The sequence below is a fragment of the Podarcis gaigeae genome (genome assembly GCF_964106915.1).
Source record: "Podarcis gaigeae genome assembly, chromosome: 11".
In the NCBI taxonomy this organism is placed as follows: domain Eukaryota; kingdom Metazoa; phylum Chordata; class Lepidosauria; order Squamata; family Lacertidae; genus Podarcis; species Podarcis gaigeae.
The window spans coordinates 28338008-28362650 of record NC_139687.1 but is presented as its reverse complement, the minus strand read 5'-3'; the positions used below and the strand labels follow the sequence as shown (position 1 = coordinate 28362650).

Below are 24643 nucleotides of genomic sequence, written 5' to 3'. Positions count from 1 at the left end.
TCTTCACATGCAGGGGGTAACAAGTCCCCAACTCACTGAGCCTTTAAACCCATCAGCTGCCCACACCTGGTTTAGCTGACCAGTAATAATAATTTCCCAGGATGTGGATGCTATCACATGCTGACAGCTTCTAGGAGCCACAGGTGACAGCTGAATGTAGAGTGGGGACCAAAGGTGTATGGGGCGTTAGGGGAGGGGTAGTGCCTCTGGTGGGGAGCATGTCCTGCTTCTTCTAGGGTAGTTTGACCATCTTTGGCCCCCCTCTGCACTCAGCTCTTGCCTCTAACAAATGTGGGTGTAAATAATTTGTCTTATGGCAACTGGGACATGCTCTGATGAAACTGCTAGAGCCATTCATTCTTCAGCCATTAAGATTTTGGAGCTGGAGCCAGAGATGGATACTCTATTCCATATGGACTGATCCCCTGAAAAATTAATGTGATTTGGCACTGCTACTGTCAATTTGAAGTCACGCCAGCAGACCGACTCTGCATTTTTATTACAGCTCCTAGCATTAATTGTTTCAGCTCAAGATCTGGACATAACACAAATGTTATGGATGTTTTATAATGCAAAATTCTGCTGTCAAAGTATCAAGCCCAGGTGATCTAAAATTTGTAACATTACTTGCTGGAATGGCTTTTTAAAAATGCATTTTTTTTTTGGTAGACATTTTCAAAATAGTTTTCTATTCTAATTTTCAAGTATTTTCTTTAAGAAATTTCTAATACCTCTTGTTTTTAATTGTTAAATAATAAATTCAAAGTTAGGGTTTGATCTTTCCAGCACCAGTGTGTAGCCCTCCTTTTTAAGTGTATCCTTTGCTAGAGGCAAGATAAGATATGCCAGTCCTTGTCCCAAAATCTGCTGGACAACTCCTACCAGCAACAAGACCACTTTTTATTTGTGATCTGTCTTTGCCCACAATTTGCCAGGTTAGTTTATGTAGCCAGAAAGCAAGAGAGGCTGACTGTGTGTCAATTCTATTCTGATAGCTGGCAATGTCAGGGGACTCCACACATGTAACTCCCAGGAGGTACATGAGGAAACGTTATAGCTTAGTGGTAGAGCGTCTCTTTCGTATGCAGGTGAGTCCCAGGTTCAATCCCTGGCATCTCCAGGAAGGATTGGGAGACATCACTGTCTGAAATCCTGGAAAGGCACTGACAGTCCATGTAGACAAAACTAAGGGCAAATCTACAATGGTCAGTTAAAACATTTAAAATGTGTTATAAAAATGTGACACCAGAGGCTGCTGTAGAGCAGTGATCCGTCATCAATAGAAAATTGCATTGACAGATTTCTTACGTTTTTATTTTTCACAGCATTTTTACAATTGATGTAGATCCAGCCTAAGCTAACTTGAACACTGGCAATGCTCTGACTTCAACTGAGGCAGCTTCCTATATTCCTATGATGATGGCAGGCCAAAGTGGAGGGTGGGTGTCTTCAAAGTACCGTATTTTCCCATGTATAACACACCCCCATGTATAACACCCCCCCTATTTTGGGGGACTCAAATTTAAGGAAATGGGGGGAGATTGCCAGAAGTTGTTGAGCTTTTTTGGGAAGGATTGCTCAGGGTTCTTGAGCTTTCTTCAAGGGAAATGCTGAAAATCACTAACCCAACTGACAAACACTGACAATTGCTCGCGTCGCTGAAGCCAACATGCGCCTGCCCACTCACCAACATCAGATGGCAATCGCAACCCCTATTGCCAAAGCGGCAGCCAATCAACAGCAACCCTTGCCACAGCAACCAATCACCCACCCAATTACCACAGCAGCAGCCAATCCAATGCAGCACTTGACGCAGCCCCCAATCACCCCAAAAATCACCACTTACAAGCTCCTGCTCGGGGCTGCAACCAGTCACCCCCCCTGCACTATCCGTATATAAGATACCCCCCCCTTTTGACATTATTTTTGAGTAAAAAAACCTCATCTTATACATGGAAAAGTACAGTAATTTATATTATGTCTCTATCATGGTGAAGATACCTTGTAAATGAATGTGTTTAGTGCAGTATGTAAGGAAATAAAAACACATTTGGTTCCTGTACTCTGTAAAAGGTAAAGGGTAAAGGGACCCCTGACCGTTAGGTCCAGTCGTGGATGACTCTGGGGTTGACATATTTCAAAAAGTAAAAGCCAGGACACCCCAATTTATTTTATTTTATTTTTACAAAAATGCCAAAAAAAAGCCAACAACACCTAAGATCCAGGGCAAAGCGCCGCCTTTTGAAAATTCCCCCCAGACTTCAATTCTGCCTTTGAAATCCCAGTAATGTCCGGGGAAAATGTCTGGACATATGGCAGCCCTAGTTTAGGCAAGCCTATCCAAACATGAAGAGGTTACGTGTGTTTTAATATGTTTTCAGCTTATTGTTGATTTAAGTTTCTGAATGATTTCAAATGTGTTTTTTAACATTATGTTCTTTACAATTTTAATGCTTCATTTTATTTTACTATAAACTGCTTATTTAGATTCAAGCATTGTATAAATTTTGTTTAAAAGATAGGTATGAAGTGAGGGCGGGGAGAGGGGGGGATTACAACAACCTGAATACACTTAACCTTTCTTATTTTACACTGCTGTCATAGCTGGGCATTCTAATATATGCCTTACCTTTAACTCCATAACCTTTTAACTCATTCGGTTTCTCGTTGGACAGGAGTCAGAGCCAGCCTTTCCTGCCTATGATTCCGCATGTTTCTGGAAGCAGAGTGCATTCCCTTGAAGACCGGCTGTCCAACCAGGAGAGGACCACAGCTGTCCTCCTGGATCAGGCCTTTCGGATCAAAGATGGCCTCGTTTCTTACCTTCATGGAAATAAAGGCGTTCAGCAAGGGGAGACAGCAGCACGCCAGCTCCTGGAGAACCACATACAGACAATCACAAGCATAGTTAAAAAGCTGAGCCACGACATAGAGGTACTACCACCGCAGTTGTGTTTGGCATTGCCGACAATTTGTTAAAGCTCTGGTTTATTCAGTAGCTATGTTGTGTTCAGCTCCAGATGGGTTTACTTAAGATTAAGTTACTTATAAAATATGCATATCTTTGTTCTCCCCAGGAGGCAGCAAGTCTAGCCAGCTAGCTGCCAACATCTGCTTTTTGCACTGACTTCTGAATGCAAATTACCTGGGAGCAATAATCACCATTAGGACAGGGGAAGCCTCAAAGGACAGATTCTGACTTGTTGCTCAGATACATCTCTTACGCTCAAACTAGGGAAAAGAGGGATTTGGGTCGAAGAACTTTGATTCCCATTTCCCCATAAGTCATCGCAGAACTTGGATGTTGCTTATATATTCAGAAAGAGTACATGCAGGCTTTAAGATCTATGTACAGTCGTACCTTGGTTCTCAAACAGAATCCGTTCTGGAAGTCCGTTCGACTTCTGAAAGTGGTCAAAAACCATGGTGCGGCTTCTGATTGGCTGCAGGAGCTTCCTGCACTCAATCGGAAGCCGCATAGTCGCGTCGAACATTCGGCTTCCAAAAATATTTGCAAACCAGAACACTCACTTCTGGGTTTGCAGCGTTCGGGAGCCAAAGCGTTCGACTCACCAAGGTAAAATATGTACTAGTTTATCTTCAAAGGCATTTTCAGCTGAGTATCCAGAAAGGTAATTGTGACTCTCTTTTCTTTGCACTTTGGCCCCTGGAATTCAGAGACAGTGCCATCGTTCTGATTCTTTCTCCATGCTTAAGTGATAGGTGATGATTCTCCAAAGCACCTAGAGCAGAGCTTTCCAAACTTTTCATGTTGGTGACACACTTTTCAGACATGCATCATTTCATGTGGCACAGTAATTCAGTTTTACTAGCAAACCAGAGGTTAAACTAACCCCTTTCCAGCCCTGGGAGGAGCGCTGGGAGAGTTCACGCGACACACCTACACACTGCAGCCAACACACTAACGTGTTGTGACACAGTTTGGAAAGCTCTGACTTAGACTCTAGCCTTCCTGAAACATTTTAGGGCCCTTGTGTCTTTGCCCCATAACAATAATCCAGGAAGCATTCCCTGGTACAGCTCAAACACTAGAGAAACACCAACAAGACACCCCCATCCCCAGAGCTTAAAAATTTACAACTACGAGGTGACCGAATTATGGACTATAGCCTTTCAAATTGTAGGTGGGGGATGTTTCTCCATACTCTATTGATGTTTCTGGACCTACCTCAAGTTTTTTTTTAGGATTCTACAGCCAGCTTCCCTCATACCTTATGTTTTACTTACAGATTATTGTGGCTTTCTCTTCTTCCATGCATGAAACTGGGTGTTAATTGGGGGTCAGGTAGTTGCAATCCCCCACCCCACCCTCTTGAGTCGAGACATTTATTTTACCCACACACAAACTTAGCATTTAAAAAACTGTCATAATAATGAAATACTTCCTGGCACAAAGGTTGTTTTTAATTTGCCTCTTTTGCACTGGAAGAAGAGACTGCCATAATAACCATGAATTTGGATCCTGGCAGAGTTGGCCACCAGGGAGACTGTAATATAACAACCCTATTCTCAGAGTCATAGCAACTATACTGATGGAAGCATTAATGATATTCCACATGAGGAGGTAAATTGAGTAGAGTCATAAAGCCACGATGGATTTCTTTGGTTTGTCCTGCTACTTGCTAAGCAATCAGCACTTCCATGTTATATAAAATAACAAAACCATTAGGAGGACAGACACATTCTAATAGAGTATTTCAAATTATGGGGAGATTCAGCATAATTAAAAATGTTTTGAAAGAGTACTTAAACATTGTTGTTTCAGTTATATTCATGAAATAATAATGAATCACTTAGAACAAAGTTAAAGGCAGGCAAGGAGAGAATGTTCTCTATTCCCACACTCTCATGAATTCTCAGAATTAACAGCTTTATAGTGGAGTGAGACAGCTGGGGGAAAAAATCACATCTGGCAACCAATGTTTCCCTTTGGTTTCAGATAGTACATGGGTAGACAAGTCTAAAAAGCCCAGGACACAAATTTTCACGGCCCTCTAGCAGCTATAGTGGCTCATTTATCAGAAGTAATGTATTTTGCATTAACTCTGGAAGTTTTTACTAGATTCTGACCAAACTAAGCCTCCTAGAGCAAAATAAACACCAGGTTTACCCCCCCCCCAAAAAATCATAGAACCATAGAATTATACAATTGGAAGGTATCCCCAAAGGTCATCTAGCCCAACCCCCTGCAAATATGACCATAAAACCTTCACCCCAGCCTTATTTGATTTAACAGCATCAAACATTAAAGAAAATACAATACTCAGAGTGCACTTCCTGTTTCAGAGAGAGAAACACCCCTCTCACTATATATAGCTCTCATGATTCTCACCGTCACTGAAGAAAATAAATAAAATGTCTCATCTGGGCTTGAGTGTTACATATAATTGAGTGCCAGAAGTATCAGCCACATTAGCAAATGTACTGTGTGAACAATACAGGGGGAAACATTGTGTCCCGGGCTTTTCAGACTTGTCGACCCATGTAGTATCTGGAACCAAAGTGGCACATTGATGGCCAGGTGTGAAATATTTTGGCATTATTTTCAGCTCTCCCACCCCACTATTAGCATTTAGTCCTTAGGTGGTGAACCTGTGGCACAGACAGTATCAGTAACACAGTTTTGTGATATTCTTAGGCAGCCTGCAGCCTGGCTATGCATGCCTTCCTTGTTGATAGCTAACAACAATATATTTCTTAAAATTAAGTTTCTGGGCAGCTCTAGAGGCACACACTATGGTCCAATTAAGGCATAACAGAAGCCATGGTTTCCTGATATCTGAATGAATTGTGGTGAGCCTTGTACTCACATGCTCCCCCTCCCCTTTCCCCTTTCCTTGCCATGAGAATGGAAATAATGGTTTGTCTAAAGCTGATTTGTTAAAAGAAGCCAGGATTAATTTCAGAGCCTGGGTTGTTCAGGGCGCATACAACTCCCAATTCATATAGTGGGAAATGATGATTTCCCCTTACATCTGAACCAGACCAAATGTTTTGCCTTTAGGGAGATGGGTGTGAGGAATGTAGTGTGGTTTCAAGGAACTTTCCTCCTAGCTTTGGCCTTCCTGCTTTCAGGTTATGCACGGCCTCCCTTCTTTCCATTTGGACCACAGCAAAGTCCCCATTTTCACAGTACAAACTGCTCTACACTTTCATTATTCAGCTGCCACTATGCTGTCAGACCTAGTTTATTCATCCATTGGATTGTTTGGTTTGGAGACCAGTTCACTTGCCAGGGAAAATATAAATAATGTGATTAGGGCCTTAGGAACCTTCCCCATATCTCAAGATTCTATATTGAATGTCGGCAATATGGATGATAATTGTATACACAAAGACAGGCAGATATTGGAAGCTTCGACAGTGTGGGACCAAAGGTACCGCCAGGTCTGAGGAACGTGATAATCTCTAAGGTAAAGGAATTGCCTTAGCCCATTAAAAATGTAAACCAGTGCAGACTCAACTGCTCTTTAGCTTCCAATGTAAGGCCCCCCATTTTAAGTAATAACAGCAGTTTGTGTGTTTGTATAACACGTGTTCTTATGTTGTGAACCACCACCCTGCGATCTTCAGATGATGGGTGGTATACAAATTTAATAAATAATAATAAAAGCAACAACAATAATTTGTATAAAACAATAAACTGAACACGTATTGGTACAGTCCTTTGCAATTCTGCTCAAATTATAGGTTCTGGAGAGGCAAATAAAATCAAGAGATGATGCAACATCAGGAACTAACTTTGCTATGCAGAGTCTAGACCATAAACACTTGCAGGGAGTTGGAGATCTACGTGGAAGAGTAGCTAGGTAAGTTTGACATACTCTATTAAGGGAAACCTACCTCAACAATATTTGCACCTTGGCTCACATTTACAACATTCTGGGCTGGGGACCCAAATACCTGAAGGAGCACCACTAGTTTTATCATCATACCTGCACCTTCAGATTTTTGGAAGAGGCCTTTCTCTGTGTTCCACCGTGGGGGCAGATGCATTGTGTGGCGACACAAGAACCTTCTTCATACAAACACCCCAACCCTAAAACAGCGTGTCCTTAAAGCACATCACAATAACAAAACTACGTGTTGCATTAAATGTGTGGTTTGCCACCTTCTCTCTATGAACTGTGTGGTGGTGGATGGAGGCTGATCCAAATCAGAATTGGTGCTGGTGGCATAGGGAGTTATGTTTCACCAGCACTGAGGGCCTGATGAAAAGTGCTACCCTCAGCACCATTTGCTCTGAACAGGAAGCTGCTACCTCCCCACAAGAACTTTCTCTCCTGGGGCAAATAGCAGCTTCGGCATGCAGTGGCAATGATCAGTATCACAGCATCTGGGGGAAGTGTAGATCCCATTCCACTGCCATGGTACTGAAACACGTAGGTCTCTTCTTTTTTTAAGGGGGGGGGGGACACAAGTGATTTAATGTATTGTGTAGTTTCGAAGTTTTCCTCTAATACCTTGGTTTTATAATTGAAGACTCCCATTTGTAGAACGCTGAACTGATGCATCTTAAGTTCAAAGCTGGAGGTAATGTTCTGTACATGTTGTTGTACATCACCCCAATTTCTGAGCAGTGAGAAATTCCAGGCATTCCAGGATCATACCCAGGGCTCATGTTTCCTTTTGGAAGTGGCACACACGAAGACTGTGGAGTCTTCATGATATATGGTTTATTTACACATATATACCACCTGAGCCTATGATGGAGGGATTCACAACATGAACATCCAAAAACCATCTTGTTCTCCCACAGCTACAGCCTTGGATTCAAATAGAAATCAAACATTGCTCTGACTTTCCAGCTTGCTGCTTTACTTCTAGGTTACGTCACAGCCAAACTCTACTCCAGACTCCGGCACTATCTTCTAACTAACTGTGATCTGGGGGAGGGGCCCCACCCATTTGCTGTCTCACACAGAGCCCCGTTCCTTTGTTCCCTTTAATGGTCATGCTATCACCTCAACACAGGAAGCTACCCTGGCTTATATTTTAACATTTGCTGGATGCAGAAGGATCTCACACAGAGCCTATTTCCTCCACCCCAAACTTATAATACTATGTTAAATTTTGGTATAAATATTGCCTCATTAAAATTCACGCAGTGAGATGATTGATAAAAATAGGATTCTTAACATGAGCAGAAACTAGAAACAGGGATATGGGGTAAGTTACAATTGTGCTGCCTTGCATGTGGTTACTGGGTTTTAAATAGACTGGAACTGGAAAGAGGCTTTTGGACAGAAACTACAGGAATTGCACTTTCAAGTTTTTATCCATGGATCACAAAAGCTGTCTTGATTTCACAAACTCCTTAGTCACAAGAGTCAAACAAAAGAAATTATTCATTGGCCTTGGAATGGTATTGGTGGGTCAGCTTTGTGTAGATCAAGTACACAAATATTAAGCAACATAGGAAAACGTGTGGTCAATGAAACTGAATTACCATTCAATATTTTTTTGCACAGATATCCCATCTGCCACGAGATCACCCCTTTTGGAGTAGTTATTGAACTTGGCCTGAGTATTTAATAGTGTCTCAAAGAGTGTGCATTATATTCTGGCCTTAAGGTTGGCACTGAAACACCGTATTAGGAATTGCAGGGGATAAACAATTTAAAATGTGACACTTTCCTATATAATTAACAGAGCAAGTAGTGATCTAAATAATTAGTGTTAGTTCCCTGGGTTATTTTATTAAAGTAAGGCCAATTTATTCCACCTTTTTTTGTGAGAGTGAGATGAGCAAGCACAAATCTCTAGGCTCAGCACAACCTTCTGACATTGCAGCAATAAAGGCTGGCTTTAGTAGCTGTATTTAAGCAGTCAATTTTAAATGAGTAATTGCTCTTAGATTAAGCTATAGTACAAGGGAATGATTGATACCACATTATGAGCACTTTTTGCATATTGCTTGTTACTAGTGCTCTCTTGTAGAAATGTTGAGCTAGCCTAATTTGAAATACTGAAAAACCTCTAGTACAAAAGCTGTTACTATGCTTGCTTAGGACCCACCTCTACACATCTGAAAGCTACTTTTCCATGTTCAGGGAATATGCCCTTCTAGAGCGTGAGTGATGGGGAAAATTTATGCCCCCAGTGCAGCCCAGCCTGATGCTTCTCGCTGTGGGTGTTGGTTCTTCTGACGCCCAGGAGAGAGAAGCGCTGGGCTAGGCGGCTGTATGGGGACGGCTGCTTCAAGCCCCCTCAAAAATCCATGCCCAGGGCCATAGCCCCTCTGGCACCCCCCCCATACTACACCCCTGCAATCCAGCAAGGCAGAAGAACCCAGTTTCCCTCAGTGCCAAACCAAAACCTAAGCTGCCATCCTGCAGCCACTTACCTGGGAATATGCCCCATTAAACACAAAGAGACTGTCTTCTGGGTGGACATGTATAGCATTGCGCTGTAAGTTAATTATACAATAAATTCTTAATAAAAGACTGTACTTTCCCTCCTGTAGAGCAATATATACCCACCAGAAAAATGCCTCCTTGCTGCTAAGAAAAACGGAAGGAGAAACTATGAAGCTGCCAAGGACTAGGAAATAAGAGTAACCTAGGAACAGTGCAATAAGGGATGGGCATGTTGGATTCTCTTTAGGATCCCAAGGATTCCTATTTCCTTGTATCCAAACAACTCACTTTTCAATCATCGCAATTATTCACCCATTGGCTAAAAGCACTGGTAGGCAGGAGCAGCCAGGCTGCCTCATTTCACAGAAATTTATTAGGGTATCTACATGTTTTGCTTCATAACTTTCTAAGAGGGCTATAGACTTATTTTTTATCTTAAAAAAGAAAGCTCAGCTTCTTGGTTCTGTGCCCGGGAGCACAAATGATTACCTCCATATTTGCAAGCCTTGATGTTGCCTAACAAAATAACATGACCATGGAAACCAATGCTACTGTACAGAACAGGTGTTACAGCAACTGCTCTGGTTAACATTTTGCACCAGTGTAGTTTCAAGATACTCTTCAAAGGCAGCCTCAAATAGAATGAATTGATTGGAGGGGGTGTCTTTAGGTAAGAGTCAAAGAGCTAAGTGCATGGTGTATGGATTCTGCCTTATGGAGGAAAGTTAAAGGTTTGGGTCGATGCACTTCTAGGTGAGAGATGGTGTCAGGTATTGATGGGCCTATGGGAATTTTTGAGGACTGTTAACACTACTTTGTATTCTGTCATCTACCTTTGCTTCCAGATGTGATGCCAGCATTGCAAAACTCTCTGGAGATATAAATATCATCAGGCATGAGATCTCAAAACAAGAGAAAGAAATTCATGCAATCAAGTCTACTGTAGAAAATTATGCTAATAATTTGGAGTTGAAGGTGAGTGAATCTGAATGTTTGTTATTCAAATCTTTAAGGTGTGTCAGACATTGCCCCAGTTCCCCATTTGATTCCAAACTACTGACTGACCTTAGTGAACGACGGAGGCTGAGTTCGAACTATAATTTAATGTACCATGAAGGAGTTACAGAAAGCCTTGGCTTACACGGTCTCCCAAATTATGTCCTAAAATTATGTAAAAAGCTTATTTATATACTTCTGTTTGATGTTTTGATTTACCTATGTGTGAATCCTTTCAGAGACACTTAATAAAGACCTTTGATAAACAAAAGAATGTAAGAATCATACCAAAAAGAAAGAAAGAAAATTTGCATAAGCCTGTCTGGAAACCCTATCTGTAAATCTCAGATATGTGAAATCTGGGTGCGGTTAGCAAGTAATGAAGACAGAGCATTTTGTTGTTCACTTCAATTCCACAGCAGCTCTCTCACAAACAAGCTGGCACTCAGGAACTGAAATTTACAGCCCTTTGCAACACAAAAACATCAACAAGCAAGGAACTTGCTGAGGAGATTCGTAATTCATTTTAAAACTTGAAAGGGAACCTTACTACTAACCTGCTCTTAGGCATTCAGGGCCTTACAGAAAGGAGGCAAAAAGGCAGCATCCAAACTGTTCTGAGGTAATGAGCCAGCTGCCCATAAAGGTGACTGCTGCCAGCCTCAACTCTGCCACTGAGCATGTGCAGACTCATTAAAGTAATAGACAACAGTGGATTACACTTTCATATCTATAAGGAGATTAGCTATTGCTTGCTAGCTCTACCTTTTTTGACATATATAGGCCTGTAACCCCAAAACAGTGTCAGCACCAGGCACCCTGAGGCATTAGACAGGGCCCACCACTGCAGGTGCCTCCACTGGATTCCCAGGCAATTTACTGAGTGATAGACAGGCAAAAGCTTCCCACAGAGCCCTGGAGCATCAACAATCGTATCACTCAAGGGAATTGTGAGAAATTAATAGTAGTTGGTTTAGCCATTCACCGCTGTTACTGGGTAAACCCACGTTCATAGTGGCCTCCCAACATAGGAGTGTGTGTGTGGGGGTCCATAGAGGGCACTTTACCAATAGCCCCCTTACACCTGGAGTCAGTTTCCTTCACTAGAGGATTTTAAGCAGAGGTTGGGTGGCCATCTGTCTTTAGTTGCGATTCCTGCATTCCAGGGGGTTGCACTAGGTCCCTTTCAACTCTATAATTCTGTCATTCTTTGACAAGTATGTAAGATAAAGACTGTTGATGTATCCTCATTGTAAGAACTTTTTTAAACTGCATACTTTTTGAAGGTATCTGATCTAACATGAATGTTCAGATGTTTGCAGTACTAATAGAAAATAAGCTACCCACGTATATTGCTACATATAATATTCATGGCTTCTCAGTTTTGGAGATTAAGCCCTGCTCTATTAAAGACCAAAGCTATTCTTTAGCAGGCATTAGGTGGCTGGTCTTTTCTTTTGCTTCAGTATTGCCTTCATTCTTTATGGGATAGTAGCCACACTTTATTTCCCAATCTCCTGTATTCCTTACTGACAGTTTACTGTCTTTCTCAAAGGACAGGTATTCTTGAGAGGGTGCGAGTGGAAATATTTCACCAGAAAAATGTGGTCAGAGGCATGTTTCAAACCTGTCTTCCTCTTGGCAGAAAATGATGCTTCCGCAATCCAAGTAAAATAGAATAAATACACGTCATGAATCACATATACCAGAATACCAAAGAATGTAAAAACAAAGTTAGTCTTTTCCTATGGAGAGACATCAAGCAGGGGAAAAATGACAAATAAAAGCTCAACCGGAAAAGACACACACACACAGAGACAGACAGGGGGAAATGTCCAGCGCTTAGCCACATATCCAGAAATAATCACGATACAGCCCTCCCTGGATTACACGTAAGATCAGAATGCAAAACAGAACTTCAACAGCTAACACTAAAAATCTCACACCACTTTGTCCCTTCAAGAGTACCAAACTGGCTTTGTTCATTGATGGCCTGTGGTCAATTGTAGTGCAGTTGTACCTCAGGATACATTTCCCAAATATAAAACTGATTTTTCCTCAATCTTATCTATGCACCCTTATGTACTCTCCAACTCTATCATGACCCTAACATTTTAGTCAGTTATAACTGCTCCTGAAAGCCACACTGAATTCACTGGGTTTTAAGAGTTGTCAATACACATAATTCAATCAGCGAAATTCTGGCGGATACTAAATTATTTTGTACCAGTTGATGGCAAGCCTTTATTACTGAGTTAAATTAATTCTGAGAAAAGCTTTTAAGAATGGGCCTGTCGGAAATTCTGGCTTTTCCCACTCACTGCAGCAATAATGTGTGTTTAATGTAAGTGCTGGAATTCTGCCTTATAAAGAGTGTTCCCTGTTGAATTCTTATTAGGTAATGCAGCTTTTAGGCAAGATAGACACTTCAAACTCAGAGCAAAACTCAAATTTGAAGGCAATACAAGGAAATCAGCACCATGAATTGCAGCTCCTGGATCTCAAGTAGGTGGTGGAAGCTTTTTAACTTTATTAACACACCTAGTTTAGGCCAATGGAATTTTTATGAGGGAGCAAAACAGAACCATTTATTTACATGCTTTTGGGAATCCTGACAAACTAGTGAGAAAAGTTTGATAGAAACCTAACAATATTGGTCTAACAATAACTTTCCTTACTAGAGACATTAATGTTGTTGTTGTTTAGTCGTTTAGTCGTGTCTGACTCTTCGTGACCTCATGGACCAGAGCATGCTAGCCACTCCTGTCTTCCACTGCCTCCCGCAGTTTGGTCAAACTCATGCTGGTAGCTTCGAAAACACTGTCCAACCATCTCGTCCTCTGTCGTCCCCTTCTCCTTGTGCCCTCCATCTTTCCCAACATCAGAGTCTTTTCCAGGGAGTGTTCTCGTCTCATGAGGTGGCCAAAGTATTGGAGCCTCAGCTTCAGGATCTGTCCTTCCAATGACCACTCAGGGTGATTTCCTTAAGAATGGATAGGTTTGATCTTCTTGCAGTCCATGGGACTCTCAAGAGTCTCCTCCAGCACCATAATTCAAAAGCATCAATTCTTCGGCGATCAGCCTTCTTTATTGATCCAGCTCTCACTTCCATACATCACTACTGGGAAAATCATAGCTTTAACTATACGGACCTTTGTTGGCAAGGTGATATCTCTGCTTTTTAAGATGCTGTCTAGGTTTGTCATTGCTTTTCTCCCAAGAAGCAGGCGTCTTTTAATTTCATGACTGCTGTCACCATAATGTCAAAAGTCTTTTTACAGGGGAGGACGCATTATGAGGCTTAAGGTTTATTTTTTGCAACCCACCCCTTTCAACTTTTCACTCCACACTAAGGTCTCTCTACACAGGGCTTCTGGTTTTCTCTGCCAATTTCTGAATTTATCTGTGACTCTTTTTCTATATATAACTAATTCAAAACTTAACTACACGAGTCATGCTAAAATGAACCACAAAATCACATAGGTTCAGAGCTATGAGTAAAACATCGCCTTGAGTCACTTCACCAATTATTGCTGATGTTATGGATGTAGGTACACACTCCCACAGAGAGACTCCCATCTCTGGCTCATGCTTTGTCACTGTTGTTCATATCAAGGCGTCTCGTCTCTTACTTTCAGGATGGTCTAACTAGGCCTGTGGTCTAACCTCAGGCTATGCTTTGGAGATTTCGTATTCTCAACCAGTTCTGTTTCTCAGTATTATGGCCTTTTATACTCCCACCCACCTGTTGCATAGCTGGATGTTAGGTTCAGATTTTTTCTTTTTAAGGCCTTAGGTTTTCTAGCTCAGAAATTGTGTTCATAAGCTAACATATTATACTGAAAAATGAGTGGAATCAAATGACTCAAGTGTCAGGTTTTTGGTTTTTTTAGTTGCTTCTTATTTGGGAATACTCTTGGGTCCAAGTATTACACTGATATCTACTGTACACCCTTGAGCAGAAAGTCAGGAATTTCATCTCACATACAGAACTTTACAAAACTTGGAAGTATATGGAACGAATTCAAAATATATCTCAAATGTGATTCTGTGGTGTCTATATTTACTTGATTGATCGATGCTGCCACACATGAAAGTTGGCTGCCTTGAGAAAGTTATATTTAGCAGACACAAAATTAGACAATATAAAAAGGCCTGTGTGAGATATAGCTTAGTAATGTTCCAGCCACATTAAAAGGTAAATGTTGAGTGTGGTTTTTTTGACAGACAGAGATAGGAAAGTCTCCAAATTTAACTGGATATAGTTATTGTACTGTGTTGCATGAATATTCACTAATGGTATCTTTAAATGCTAGGATAAATGGTGTTTTAAATGACTTTAAGGATCAAATCCAAAACCAGAGGAAGTGGATAGAAAATGAGTTAAGGAGATCTGAGCAAGAGCAGGCCTCTCTCATAAATCAGTGTCTTTATTCAGTGAAAGAAAGACTGGTGAGTATACTTAGAATTATTACTTCTAATGGATGTTACAGTGAACCTAGGAAGACTTACTTACCTAGACCTTGTGAAAGTGCCCATAATTAAGCATTTTAAATACTTTCATGGCACACATAGGTGGAATAATGCCCCTTTAAGCAATGGGAACTAGGGAGAGCAGGGACAACTCAGGCAAAGAGAAAATTGAGAGAGACTTCCCTTAGGATAAACTGAGAAGGGAAAATGGACGCACAGGCAAAGCAAATGTACATGAAAGGAATCTGAGTATAAGGGGGGTCCAATATTACTATCAGAGACCTGATATTCGGCAATATTTTGGCCCTTGTGCTCAACATAGTGCTGTCAAGTGGTAAAATACTACTTTTATGAAATGGAACATACGGAAAGCATGCATCATAGAAAATAAAATTACCTTCAACTATGGATATCATACTTTGCATCACAAGCAAAATCTTAACACAGTGGCTTCAATAAGCCTCCCATGGATGGCAAAGTGCCTACTTTTCAATGAGCGACATTCTAAATTAGTTTAGATTCTTGGCAGTAGAAGAGTTCCTGGCTCCATGCAAGCACTTAAGTTGAGTGTTTAGCTTCAGGAAATCCTTGTTCCAGGATTAGGGCTCTCAGTGTTTATCTGAATTAAATGTCTCACACAAAATTCTGGATGCCGCTGGAAAGATTCATTTCATTAAGTCACATCACAGGAGAGATCCAGTTCTTATATACAAGAGTCTGAAATCTAAGTAACTGCTAAGCCTAAATTGTTGACATTACATAGCAAGTTTAAAATGTCACATTTCCTATATTAAAACATCAAGGTCAGTGTTGGTAACCTCAAAAATATCAAGTGCTGGATTGCTTTGAATTTAAGGAAAAAACTGTCTCCTTCCTTTAACAGGGCAGGTTTTGGGAGGTTCATTCTCTTAATAATCATTATTGCCATAATAACAAGTACAGGGTGAACATTCCTTTGGCCATAGTTAATTTCATCGCTGATGGGAGATGATAATGGAGATATCTAGAGTACCACAATGAGAGGATGACTGGATCTTTCATTTCAGCTGCCCCAAGTAGATATTCAAAGACTTTCTTGGATTGCTGCAACCACTATTAATAATTCACATTTCTATTTGTTAACTGAGCAAAGGCAGCAATATATAAATGAGCAAGATGCCTCATTAAGTGGTTGAGCGTTGTCTAAGTACAGCTGCTTGCTATTTCAAAATGTGTCCTTAACATGCTCCACGATGCAGTTTTAATTTTTTTATTTGCATTTATATCTCACCTTTCTTGCAAGAGGCTCAAGGTGGCATACATTGTTTCCATGTCCTTTCTCCCCTCAAGTCAATTTTATTTTCACAAGAGCCCTGTGAGGTAGGTTAGACTGTAGGATAGTGAGCGGTCCAAGGTTGTTCCAGGGAGCATAATGGCAATTAAAAGACCTGCCTCCCCATTCCTAGAACAGCATTATATAACTATTACCCCACCCTGTCTCATCTTAGCCCAACACAAGTTCTTGGCCACTGCCTGGAAGTGACACTTCCCCATATAATTGAGGCAGGTGCCTATCTGTTTATTTGTTTTGTTCTAAGGCATATTGGTGGAACAGAAATGGAGGAAAATAAAATGGAAGATTCCTCTCACCAAAAGGACAAAAAGCATCAAAAAACCACAGCAATCTAACACAGAGCTGAGCCAGCTGAAAAATTTATCAAAGTAATTTGTGCAGAAAAAGAAATCTACAGACACTGGTCTACTAAGATTAAAAACTGAAATAAAAATGTGTTGTATCCAACATTAGTACCCACTGAAATTAATGTATATGGCTAACTTACATCCATTCACTTAAATGGATCTACTCTAATATATTTTTTTTATTTATACCCTGTCCACCTGGTTGGGTTGCCCCAGCCACTCAGGGCAGCTTATAGCTTATCTAAGTAGGACTGATGTTGAATAGAATTCTATTGCCATAATGTTGGATAAAACTCTATTGGCATCCATCTGTCTTGAGACAACAGAGTGCGCCTCTGGGTAGTGGGGTGAAGTCAAACTGCTGCATTAGCAACACTGAAGTGCCCTCCCTAGAGTGCATGCCTGGGCAGTGTGTATGGAGGTCCTGGGCTGCCCATACAAGAAGACCCTCATTTCAGTCTCGCTGATGTGGCCCAAAGGAAAGCAGAGCGATATATTTGGCACTGGCTTGGCTGCAGGTGTTTCCGGAAGGAGGCATACAAGGGGCCATTCAACCACCTTAGTGACTGCGTTCACACCTTAGCCTTGTCTTCTCCCAAAGATATCCCACAAAGCAGATGTTTAGGGTCAATGTTTTCCTTCTCCTAGATCAGGCATAGGCAAACTTGGCCCTCCAGATGTTTTGGGACTACAACTCCCATGATCCCTAGCTAACAGGATCAGGGATGATGGGAATTGTAGTCCCAAAACATCTGGAGGACCAGAGTTTGCCTATTCCTGTCCTAGATGGGCTACCTTCCCAGGTTGATGAATCCCATCTGCCCCTTACGTCCCTCTACGGCACATGCAGAAACTGCCTCCTTGACTGTTGGGCCAAATATTGGTCTCATCTCCTCAATCCTACCAGAGCCTGTCTTTGCATGTAGGGGAAGCCCCTAACTCACTAAGGGTTTGAGAGCCATCGGCTACCCTCACCTGGTTTAGCCAACCAGTCGAAGCCATTCCTGGGATGTGGCTGCTGTCTCATGCTGACAGCTTCTAGGAGCCACAGGTGAGAACAAAGTGCAGGGTGGATACTGAAAGTAGGCAAGTTACCCCAGAAGGAGCACAGTGTCCCCCCACCAGAGGTACTATTCTCTCCCCCTAGCACCCCAAACACAATCCTGTAAAATTTAAAATATTTATAAATAGTCTTTATAGGAAAGAATAGGTAACTTAGATGCAGTTTTGTGGGAGGCAGTAAAAACGGTTCCAAATCCTGTAATTATATTGATTTATCATAAATCTTTATTTTAAAAGGACACAGTGGAAAAGAAAACAGATGATAGTTATTATTTCCTCTCCAAAAGAATAGAAAGCACTGATAAAACAGAGCAATTTAACGCAGAGCTGAACCAAGTGAAAAATGACCAAAATAAGCTTCATGCAAGGATTGCTAGATTTGAAAAACTGATGTGGCATGAGCTGGAGGAAATCCAAAGTGAATACAGATCAGGTAAGATTTTTGGTGGGTTTCTTTAAGGAAATGCATAAAGAAACCTATTAAGTCCTCGTCTTACTCTCCAATCAGGTGTACTTACCAAATTACACAAGAAATTTCGTATTTCTGTGTGCTATTCATAACCCCCTCATAGCTCAGTGAAGGATGTTTCTGTTGGTAATGTCAAAATCAAGCCATTGCATATTGTTCTGACAATAACTGAAATCCACAATAACGAAACACAAATCTGCTACCTATTTCTGGTCCTTTCCCCCCCAAGTCACACTTATTATTGGCTATAAGGTGCGTTTTAGACGTCACATTTACTATGAGACAAAGCAAGTAGCAAGTTACCTTATTTGTGGGTGGATCATTATTTCCAGTAACAATCTCATGATGGCTGTGAGCAGATTGGCCACTGGGCAGTTGTAGTTGTAGCAGCAGCAGCCTTAGCAGCCTTGGTTGCCCACAAAAATGCATCCCTGTGAATAACCAGGAAGGGTTACAAGAGTTCTCCTGTAATTACGAGCCTGCTTGTTTGGGGAACAACTTCAAGAACTAAATCTTATCAGATGAACTCACCTCTGGTTAATGGAGGAAAACCAACAAGCCCACAGCAAATTCTCTGGGTTCCATCCTAGTAAGATGCCGTGTTTGCATACTCAGGCACATGATGCCTGTGACCCAGTGAGGGGCCAATAATAAATAAGACCCAGGGCATTGGTATTGGGTTGAACTAGGCCACAACTTTATTGATTACAGATGTAAGTAGGTTTTGGCCAAGGCATTCGGTATGTATCCAGAATCAAGCAGCCCAACTCCTGGTTGGTAAGTATGGTGGGATTCAAATCTGACTGACATGCATCAGGTGATACAACCCTGCCATGGTGGCCAGGGCTCTCCTATTCAAAGAACAGCTCCTGACACCCCACAAAAAGCCTTCTCTCAAAGTTTGGGGTTTTCCAGAGTGTGGTATCACATAACACAGCGGTAGCTGGCATGCTGCCTTCCAGATGCTTTGGACTCCACCCCGCCTCCCAATAATTCCTGGCTATTGGCTATGCTGGCCTGGGCTGATGGGAGTTCAAAGAATTGTAGAGTTGGGAGGGAGGGTCATCTAGTCTAACCCCCTGAAATGCAGGAATCTCAACTGAAGCATCTATGACAGATGGCCATCCAACTGCTGCTTTTAAAACTCCAATGAAGGAGAGTCTAGAACCTCCCAAGGGACTCTGAAACATCTGAGGTGGGGAACCACATTGGCTACTCCTTCCCCTAAATTTGCAATTTTGCTCATAGCACCTAAGAAAAATTAAGTAGGGTGATATCCTCCAGCAAAGAGATTGAAAGTAATTATTATTGCACTTTCATGGGAAGAGAAGAAACTGATTTAATTCAGCAAACATTAGCACAGGTAGTATGTGAGTAAAGGGTTGTTCAGTAGCTTTTATAAAAAGAAAAAAGTGTTATTAAAACGAGTTTTTGTCACCCTAACCATGCCTGCCATTTACCAGGATTTCAGTCAATCCGTGACTCGCTCAATGCACTTAAACAAATACAGACAGCAAAGCTTAAACTTGAAGAAGAAAAGTTCAAGCAAGACATGAAAAAGATACGGCGGAAGATAACTGAAATTCAAGAAGACTGATCCCACTTCTTAAAACATTTGCATTTAGTCCATCTTGGGAAAGTGTGTAAGAGATTGCAAAAAATAAGCTCAAGAATTCTACTATATCAAGCTTGTTTTCTTATGTCTCCCTAGGAGATTAGTATTGTATATTAATGTTGCAATGTCTATAATAGATTTAAGTCAAATCAATCTGAATCATATTCCTACATTAGAATTTATATTTTGGGGAAAAATAAAATATAAGGGCTGACAGTAATTGTTGTATAAGCAATTGCTTGGTCTACTTTGGTAATTGATTATTAACCAGTAATTGTTACATTCTGAAATTCTCAAAGCCATAAAAGCCTGTTTTCTAGCCTCAGACAGAAATTACAAACAGGCCTACTAAATCTTTGCAGTGTATTTTTTAAAATCAGGTACAGGTGCTATTCATATAAACAGACACCTACATATAATTTGCCCCTCAAACCCACCTAATTTTATGAAGATGCCGTAAGTTCATGCCTTCAGTAACCAGTCTTGAAAATTCAAATTATTATTCTTACCTACGTAGTGTTTTACCTACAGATTTGCTTTTTTCTTGCTGTTTCTATTTTGGCACAGAGAATTAGGATAGGAAAAAGGCAGAAAGTGATATCTAAGTGATATCCAGGTATGTGACTAAGGATGACTACTTGTATAAGGGAATGGCTCATTCTTGCCCTTCCCTCACACCCCTAAAATCTACTTCGGAGGGTTGGGGGATCCGTGGAGTAGATGGGGGTGTAGGTTGGGAGGAGAGAAAGGGAAAGTCCTCTTGTATCCATTGGCATAATGCTGGACCTCTCTCAAAGGTAGCTTGGCATAAAGGATGAAAAGCATTCTGAAAGGTTGCAAAACTGGAATGAAGAAGGCTGTGCAACTCATTATTGTTCCATGACCAACTTTCTATACTTTCTCTCGCATTAAGAGATCGCAAATACAATTCATCACCATTTTCTTAACCTCGAAAGATTGCTGTTCAGTAATTTTGCAATGGGTAACAACCTGGAAGTGCACCAGTTTTGTTTCCAAAAAAGTAAACTGCTTATTTCCTGGGCCATTCAAAAGGCTTGGGAAATGAATGTCCCTTTCCCCACTAATTTCCAAAGAACTATGCTGGCCCTTTTATTTCCTTCTCTTCATACAGGACAGCAGTGGTAGCCAAGAGTGTCGAGGTGCCCCCTTTTTCCTCTCTCCTCAATGTCATCATGTGCTCCACGGTGCCTGAGGACTGACAGATTGGTGGCTCCTGGGAGGACTAAATTCCAAGCACCACTGCTCTGCAGCATCTGAGCTACAGTTCTGCTTCAAGGAAAATATAGTGCCAAGCAGATACAAAACATGACTGCACTGTAGATAGCTCTTCCGTATCAGTCACTGTCTTCATTTAAAGCCGTGAGGGAATTAGTTACATTCTTCTTCCTCAGTCTCGCAATGTGCAGTTTAGGAATTATAATTACTTCTCTTGAAACATCCAGCAATGGAAAGTCCTGTGTGCAGCAGTTGGCTTACAGACTCGATCTTACTGACATTTCAGAAAGCTAGTCTTCTTGCACTGGAGGGAAAATGGGGCACTTACTCAGGGAGTTACTTCTGAAATAGTGGCATTTTACCTTCCCATCTATGAGTGATAGAAATGAATAGAGGCAGGGGCGGGGGGAGGAAACTTTGACTACCTTTAACCTTGCTACCTTCAACAATGTTGGCAACTGTTTAAGGGAAGATGTTAGCAACATACCTTACAGTCCGAAGATAAAAGCCACTTTCTCTGTTCTCCTGCTACTTGTTCTTTAATTTTTACAGGATGCAGAATGGTAGGCTCCAGGCATAACAACACTCTGTATGTCTTTCTAATACTTAAATGGCTTTCACAACTGGCATTTATAAAACCTGGCAATGTAGATAATGAGTTTCTGAAATAATAAAAAAATACAGCTCTCCCAAGGCATTAAACACTCTTTCAGGCACTGAGAAATCCCAAGTGTTTAGATTTACTGCAATTATCATCACATCGTAATGGCGTATAAACCAACACATAAAAAGATTTCAGTAAAATAATAAGCAAAAACATTGGTATTAATTATAAAAGCCCACAATCAGTACAGGCCTAAACCATGTAGAATCTGATGCATCTGAGTCAAAAATGGAATTCTCCAGAATATTTGAAACAAAGGCTTAATTCTAATATATATATATATACACACACCACACACACACACACAACACAATCTGAGATTGCAACATGAAGTGGTAGACTGGCATGGAGGGAGAAATTTCTTAAGCTTTCCCCTGTGCACCATCATTCTGCTGAAAATACATACACACAGCTTCCAGCTACTGTCTAGTCTTGCTTGAACAAAGCGCAGGTACCTGCATTTTTTTTTCTCTACAGAGGATAGAAGCCGCTGTAGGAAGAATTTCAGTAGAGAAACAAGATGCTGAAAAGCCCCTCTCCCCAGCCCCATGTAAGTCCACTTCCAATTATAGCTTCAAGACATTGACTTCGTGCTTTAAAGAAACCTGACATTTGTAAAAAAAAAAAAAAAGCCATCTTAAAATAGAATCACAGAATGAACATAACATCTTTTTTCATTCTAAACCCCCCCCCCCCAAATAAATTCGGAGCAGACTTGTCCCTGGTGCCCCAGAAGTCTCTACTATAGTAGTTTCACACCATTCATAAAAACATTTTATACAAATAACAATTTCTTACAAAAAAGATTATTATGCAGGAAGTTAAGGAAGAAAACTGAAGTTTTCCTTGTGGCAATTGATTTCTGTCCCAGAAATCAAAACCAAGCAACATATGCTAGGACATGGATATTTGCAGATTGTTCCAGTACTTGATCACATTCTGAAAGATATCCTTGACGCAGAAGTTCAGTGCCAACAGAAGAATAAATGCATTATTTTAAATTTCATGTGAAAATTGCTAACAATGGAACAAAGTTATGTCTTATTGCAATCATCAAATGGCCCTGAACTGTAGAAGCAGCATTGCAAAATCCAAAACAAACATTTTGCATGTGTTTCAACACATTATACACATTCAATCATCAATACCACCAAACTAATATTATTTCCTATGCCTGAGAAGGTGCGCTAAGGTTCACCTCTAAATAGTAAAAAAGAGATACTGATACATATGCAAATTGGCAAAAGCTTTGGTGCAATATAGTATGGGGTTTGGTAATTTCTCAGCTCATATTTGCTTAATTCATGGAAATATTTATCAGGCTCTTCATCAGATGGAAACAATGTTTTACTCTGTGCTTCCCAAGTCCATAGCATCTGCTGGAATCTTTCATGCAATAGGTAGATTCAGTTGAGCACAAAACAAACTTCCACTGATTTTCAACTGGTTTAATGACAGACTCCTTTTAAAATATGTTGGAAAATTAATCCTAATTGTTTAACAAACAGGAACCTTGACTTTTAAAGAACAATTGCTAAGTGGATGTTATTGCCATGGGCTTCCATCTGTCAATCTTCCAGTGAAAATGACACTAGGATGTTGCTGCGGCTGAGAGTTTCTTGTCTAGCTCCAAAGCTCGAACATCTCCATTAGCTCTGGCATTTGCTACAAGAGTCTGCAGGAGAAATGAAGGAAATAATAATATTGATGCTGAAATATATCTTGGTTGGAGAGGAATTAAAGTTAAAGTTATTGTAGCCAATGCTAATCCAACTCAGAGTAAGTGTATTAAAATTAAGGAACCTAATTTAGTTATGTTAATTAATTTCAATGACCAAGAAGGACTAGCGTTCCATAGAAGTTGTCATGGGCCAGGAGTCAGCTTTGCCTGCTGAACAGCAGCCCGAAGGGGGAGAAGGCAGTGACTCCACCTGCAGCTGATCAGCCTTCAGGGACACAGAGGGAAAGGTGCTGATCAGAACCAGCTGGCTTCAGCCTTTGTAAGCAGAGCTTCCACCAGCAGTTAGATGCTGGAAACAGCACTTGTAGTTCCTGGCCCTACCTTGCTGCTTCCTGCTCCTCTTGACCCTTGACCATCTGATTCCCTGACCCCTGGACCGTCTAAGCAAGTGGATGCTGTTTCCCTGACCCTAGGACTGGACCTGACTTTGGATGCTGACTCTTTCTCTAGGCAAGTACTCCTCAGAGACTCTTCTGGTGGGCTGGTCTCCCACTCCACATTGTTGCTCACCAACAAGACTACAACATAGGTCATAAGCAAAGGAGGTCATGTGGCTGATTCCAGGCTACAAAGGCCTAATATGTATATTCTACCTCTGAGCTATGTTCCTATAGTAATTTTTCTACTGACCAGAGGGAGATGAACACACTCCCTCTGATAAAGCATCAGTACACCTGACATTTTGTTCCTGACAAAAGCGTACTTGGGATGCAGCAAGGCAGGCAGCCCATGAGTCCTCCTGCTCTCTAGTACTTAGGAGAACCATGTGGCCTTATCTAATTCCTAAGATAAAGAATTCAAAAGATAAGCGCTACTCACATCTATTAATTCATAATCATCTTTGGCATACAAGTGCCTTAAGAGATACCACCGGGCAACTGATGTGACAGTTTCTGGATACCCAGGTTGATACACCACTCTTTCTAGCATGCGGCGAGTTTCCCTACAAAGGAAACAGAAAACGTTGCAAAATGCGATGAGAAAACTAGAAAACAAGAGTGACTCTACAGCATTGTAAGGGCTCAGGTTTCAACCTTGCTTTCAAAAAGCAAAATTTATATCTGTACAGCAAGTTCTTATATAAATCTGGGGCACTTGCAACAAAAGAGAAGGTAGCAAACCTACTGCTGGAGCAAAAAGAAAATAGTGGACCACTCCATTAGAACAACCTGTTACATGTCACTAATCTCCTACTGCATGGACTCAATGGAACATATCATCACTATGTCAGGCTCCTTTGTTGTGATTCAACAAATAATTTGCATGCAAGAACTGGATCCTGCTGATGGGCTGGAACCTTAAGATGACTTCATTAGGGACAAGCCTA

General features: G+C 41.1%; 2 protein-coding genes across 8 annotated transcripts in view; one reads left to right on the top strand and one right to left on the bottom strand.

The window, feature by feature from the left end:
* FAM81B (family with sequence similarity 81 member B) overlaps positions 1-19895 on the top strand; it is a 29088-nt gene extending 9193 nt beyond the window's left edge. For 4 of the 5 annotated variants that reach the window (XM_083703317.1, XM_083703321.1, XM_083703318.1 and 1 more), the window contains 7 exons: positions 2676-2934; positions 6712-6830; positions 10226-10355; positions 12775-12881; positions 14693-14828; positions 17829-18024; positions 19524-19895. In XM_083703317.1, coding sequence (XP_083559443.1) covers positions 2676-2934; positions 6712-6830; positions 10226-10355; positions 12775-12881; positions 14693-14828; positions 17829-18024; positions 19524-19657 — 1081 coding nt within the window. In that variant the 3' untranslated portion in view covers positions 19658-19895. Of the gene's footprint in view, positions 1-1325; positions 1440-2675; positions 2935-6711; positions 6831-10225; positions 10356-12774; positions 12882-14692; positions 14829-17828; positions 18025-19523 lie in introns of all 5 variants that reach the window. The other variant, XM_083703320.1, reaches the window with a different exon arrangement.
* Positions 19896-21631: 1736 nt separating this feature from the next.
* SKIC3 (SKI3 subunit of superkiller complex) overlaps positions 21632-24643 on the bottom strand; it is a 42032-nt gene continuing 39020 nt past the window's right edge. For all 3 annotated transcript variants that reach the window (XM_083703109.1, XM_083703111.1, XM_083703110.1), the window contains exons 40-41: positions 24136-24259; positions 21632-23250 (exon numbers count right to left, since the gene is read on the bottom strand). In XM_083703109.1, coding sequence (XP_083559235.1) covers positions 23167-23250; positions 24136-24259 — 208 coding nt within the window. In that variant the 3' untranslated portion in view covers positions 21632-23166. The remainder of the gene's footprint in view (positions 23251-24135; positions 24260-24643) is intronic.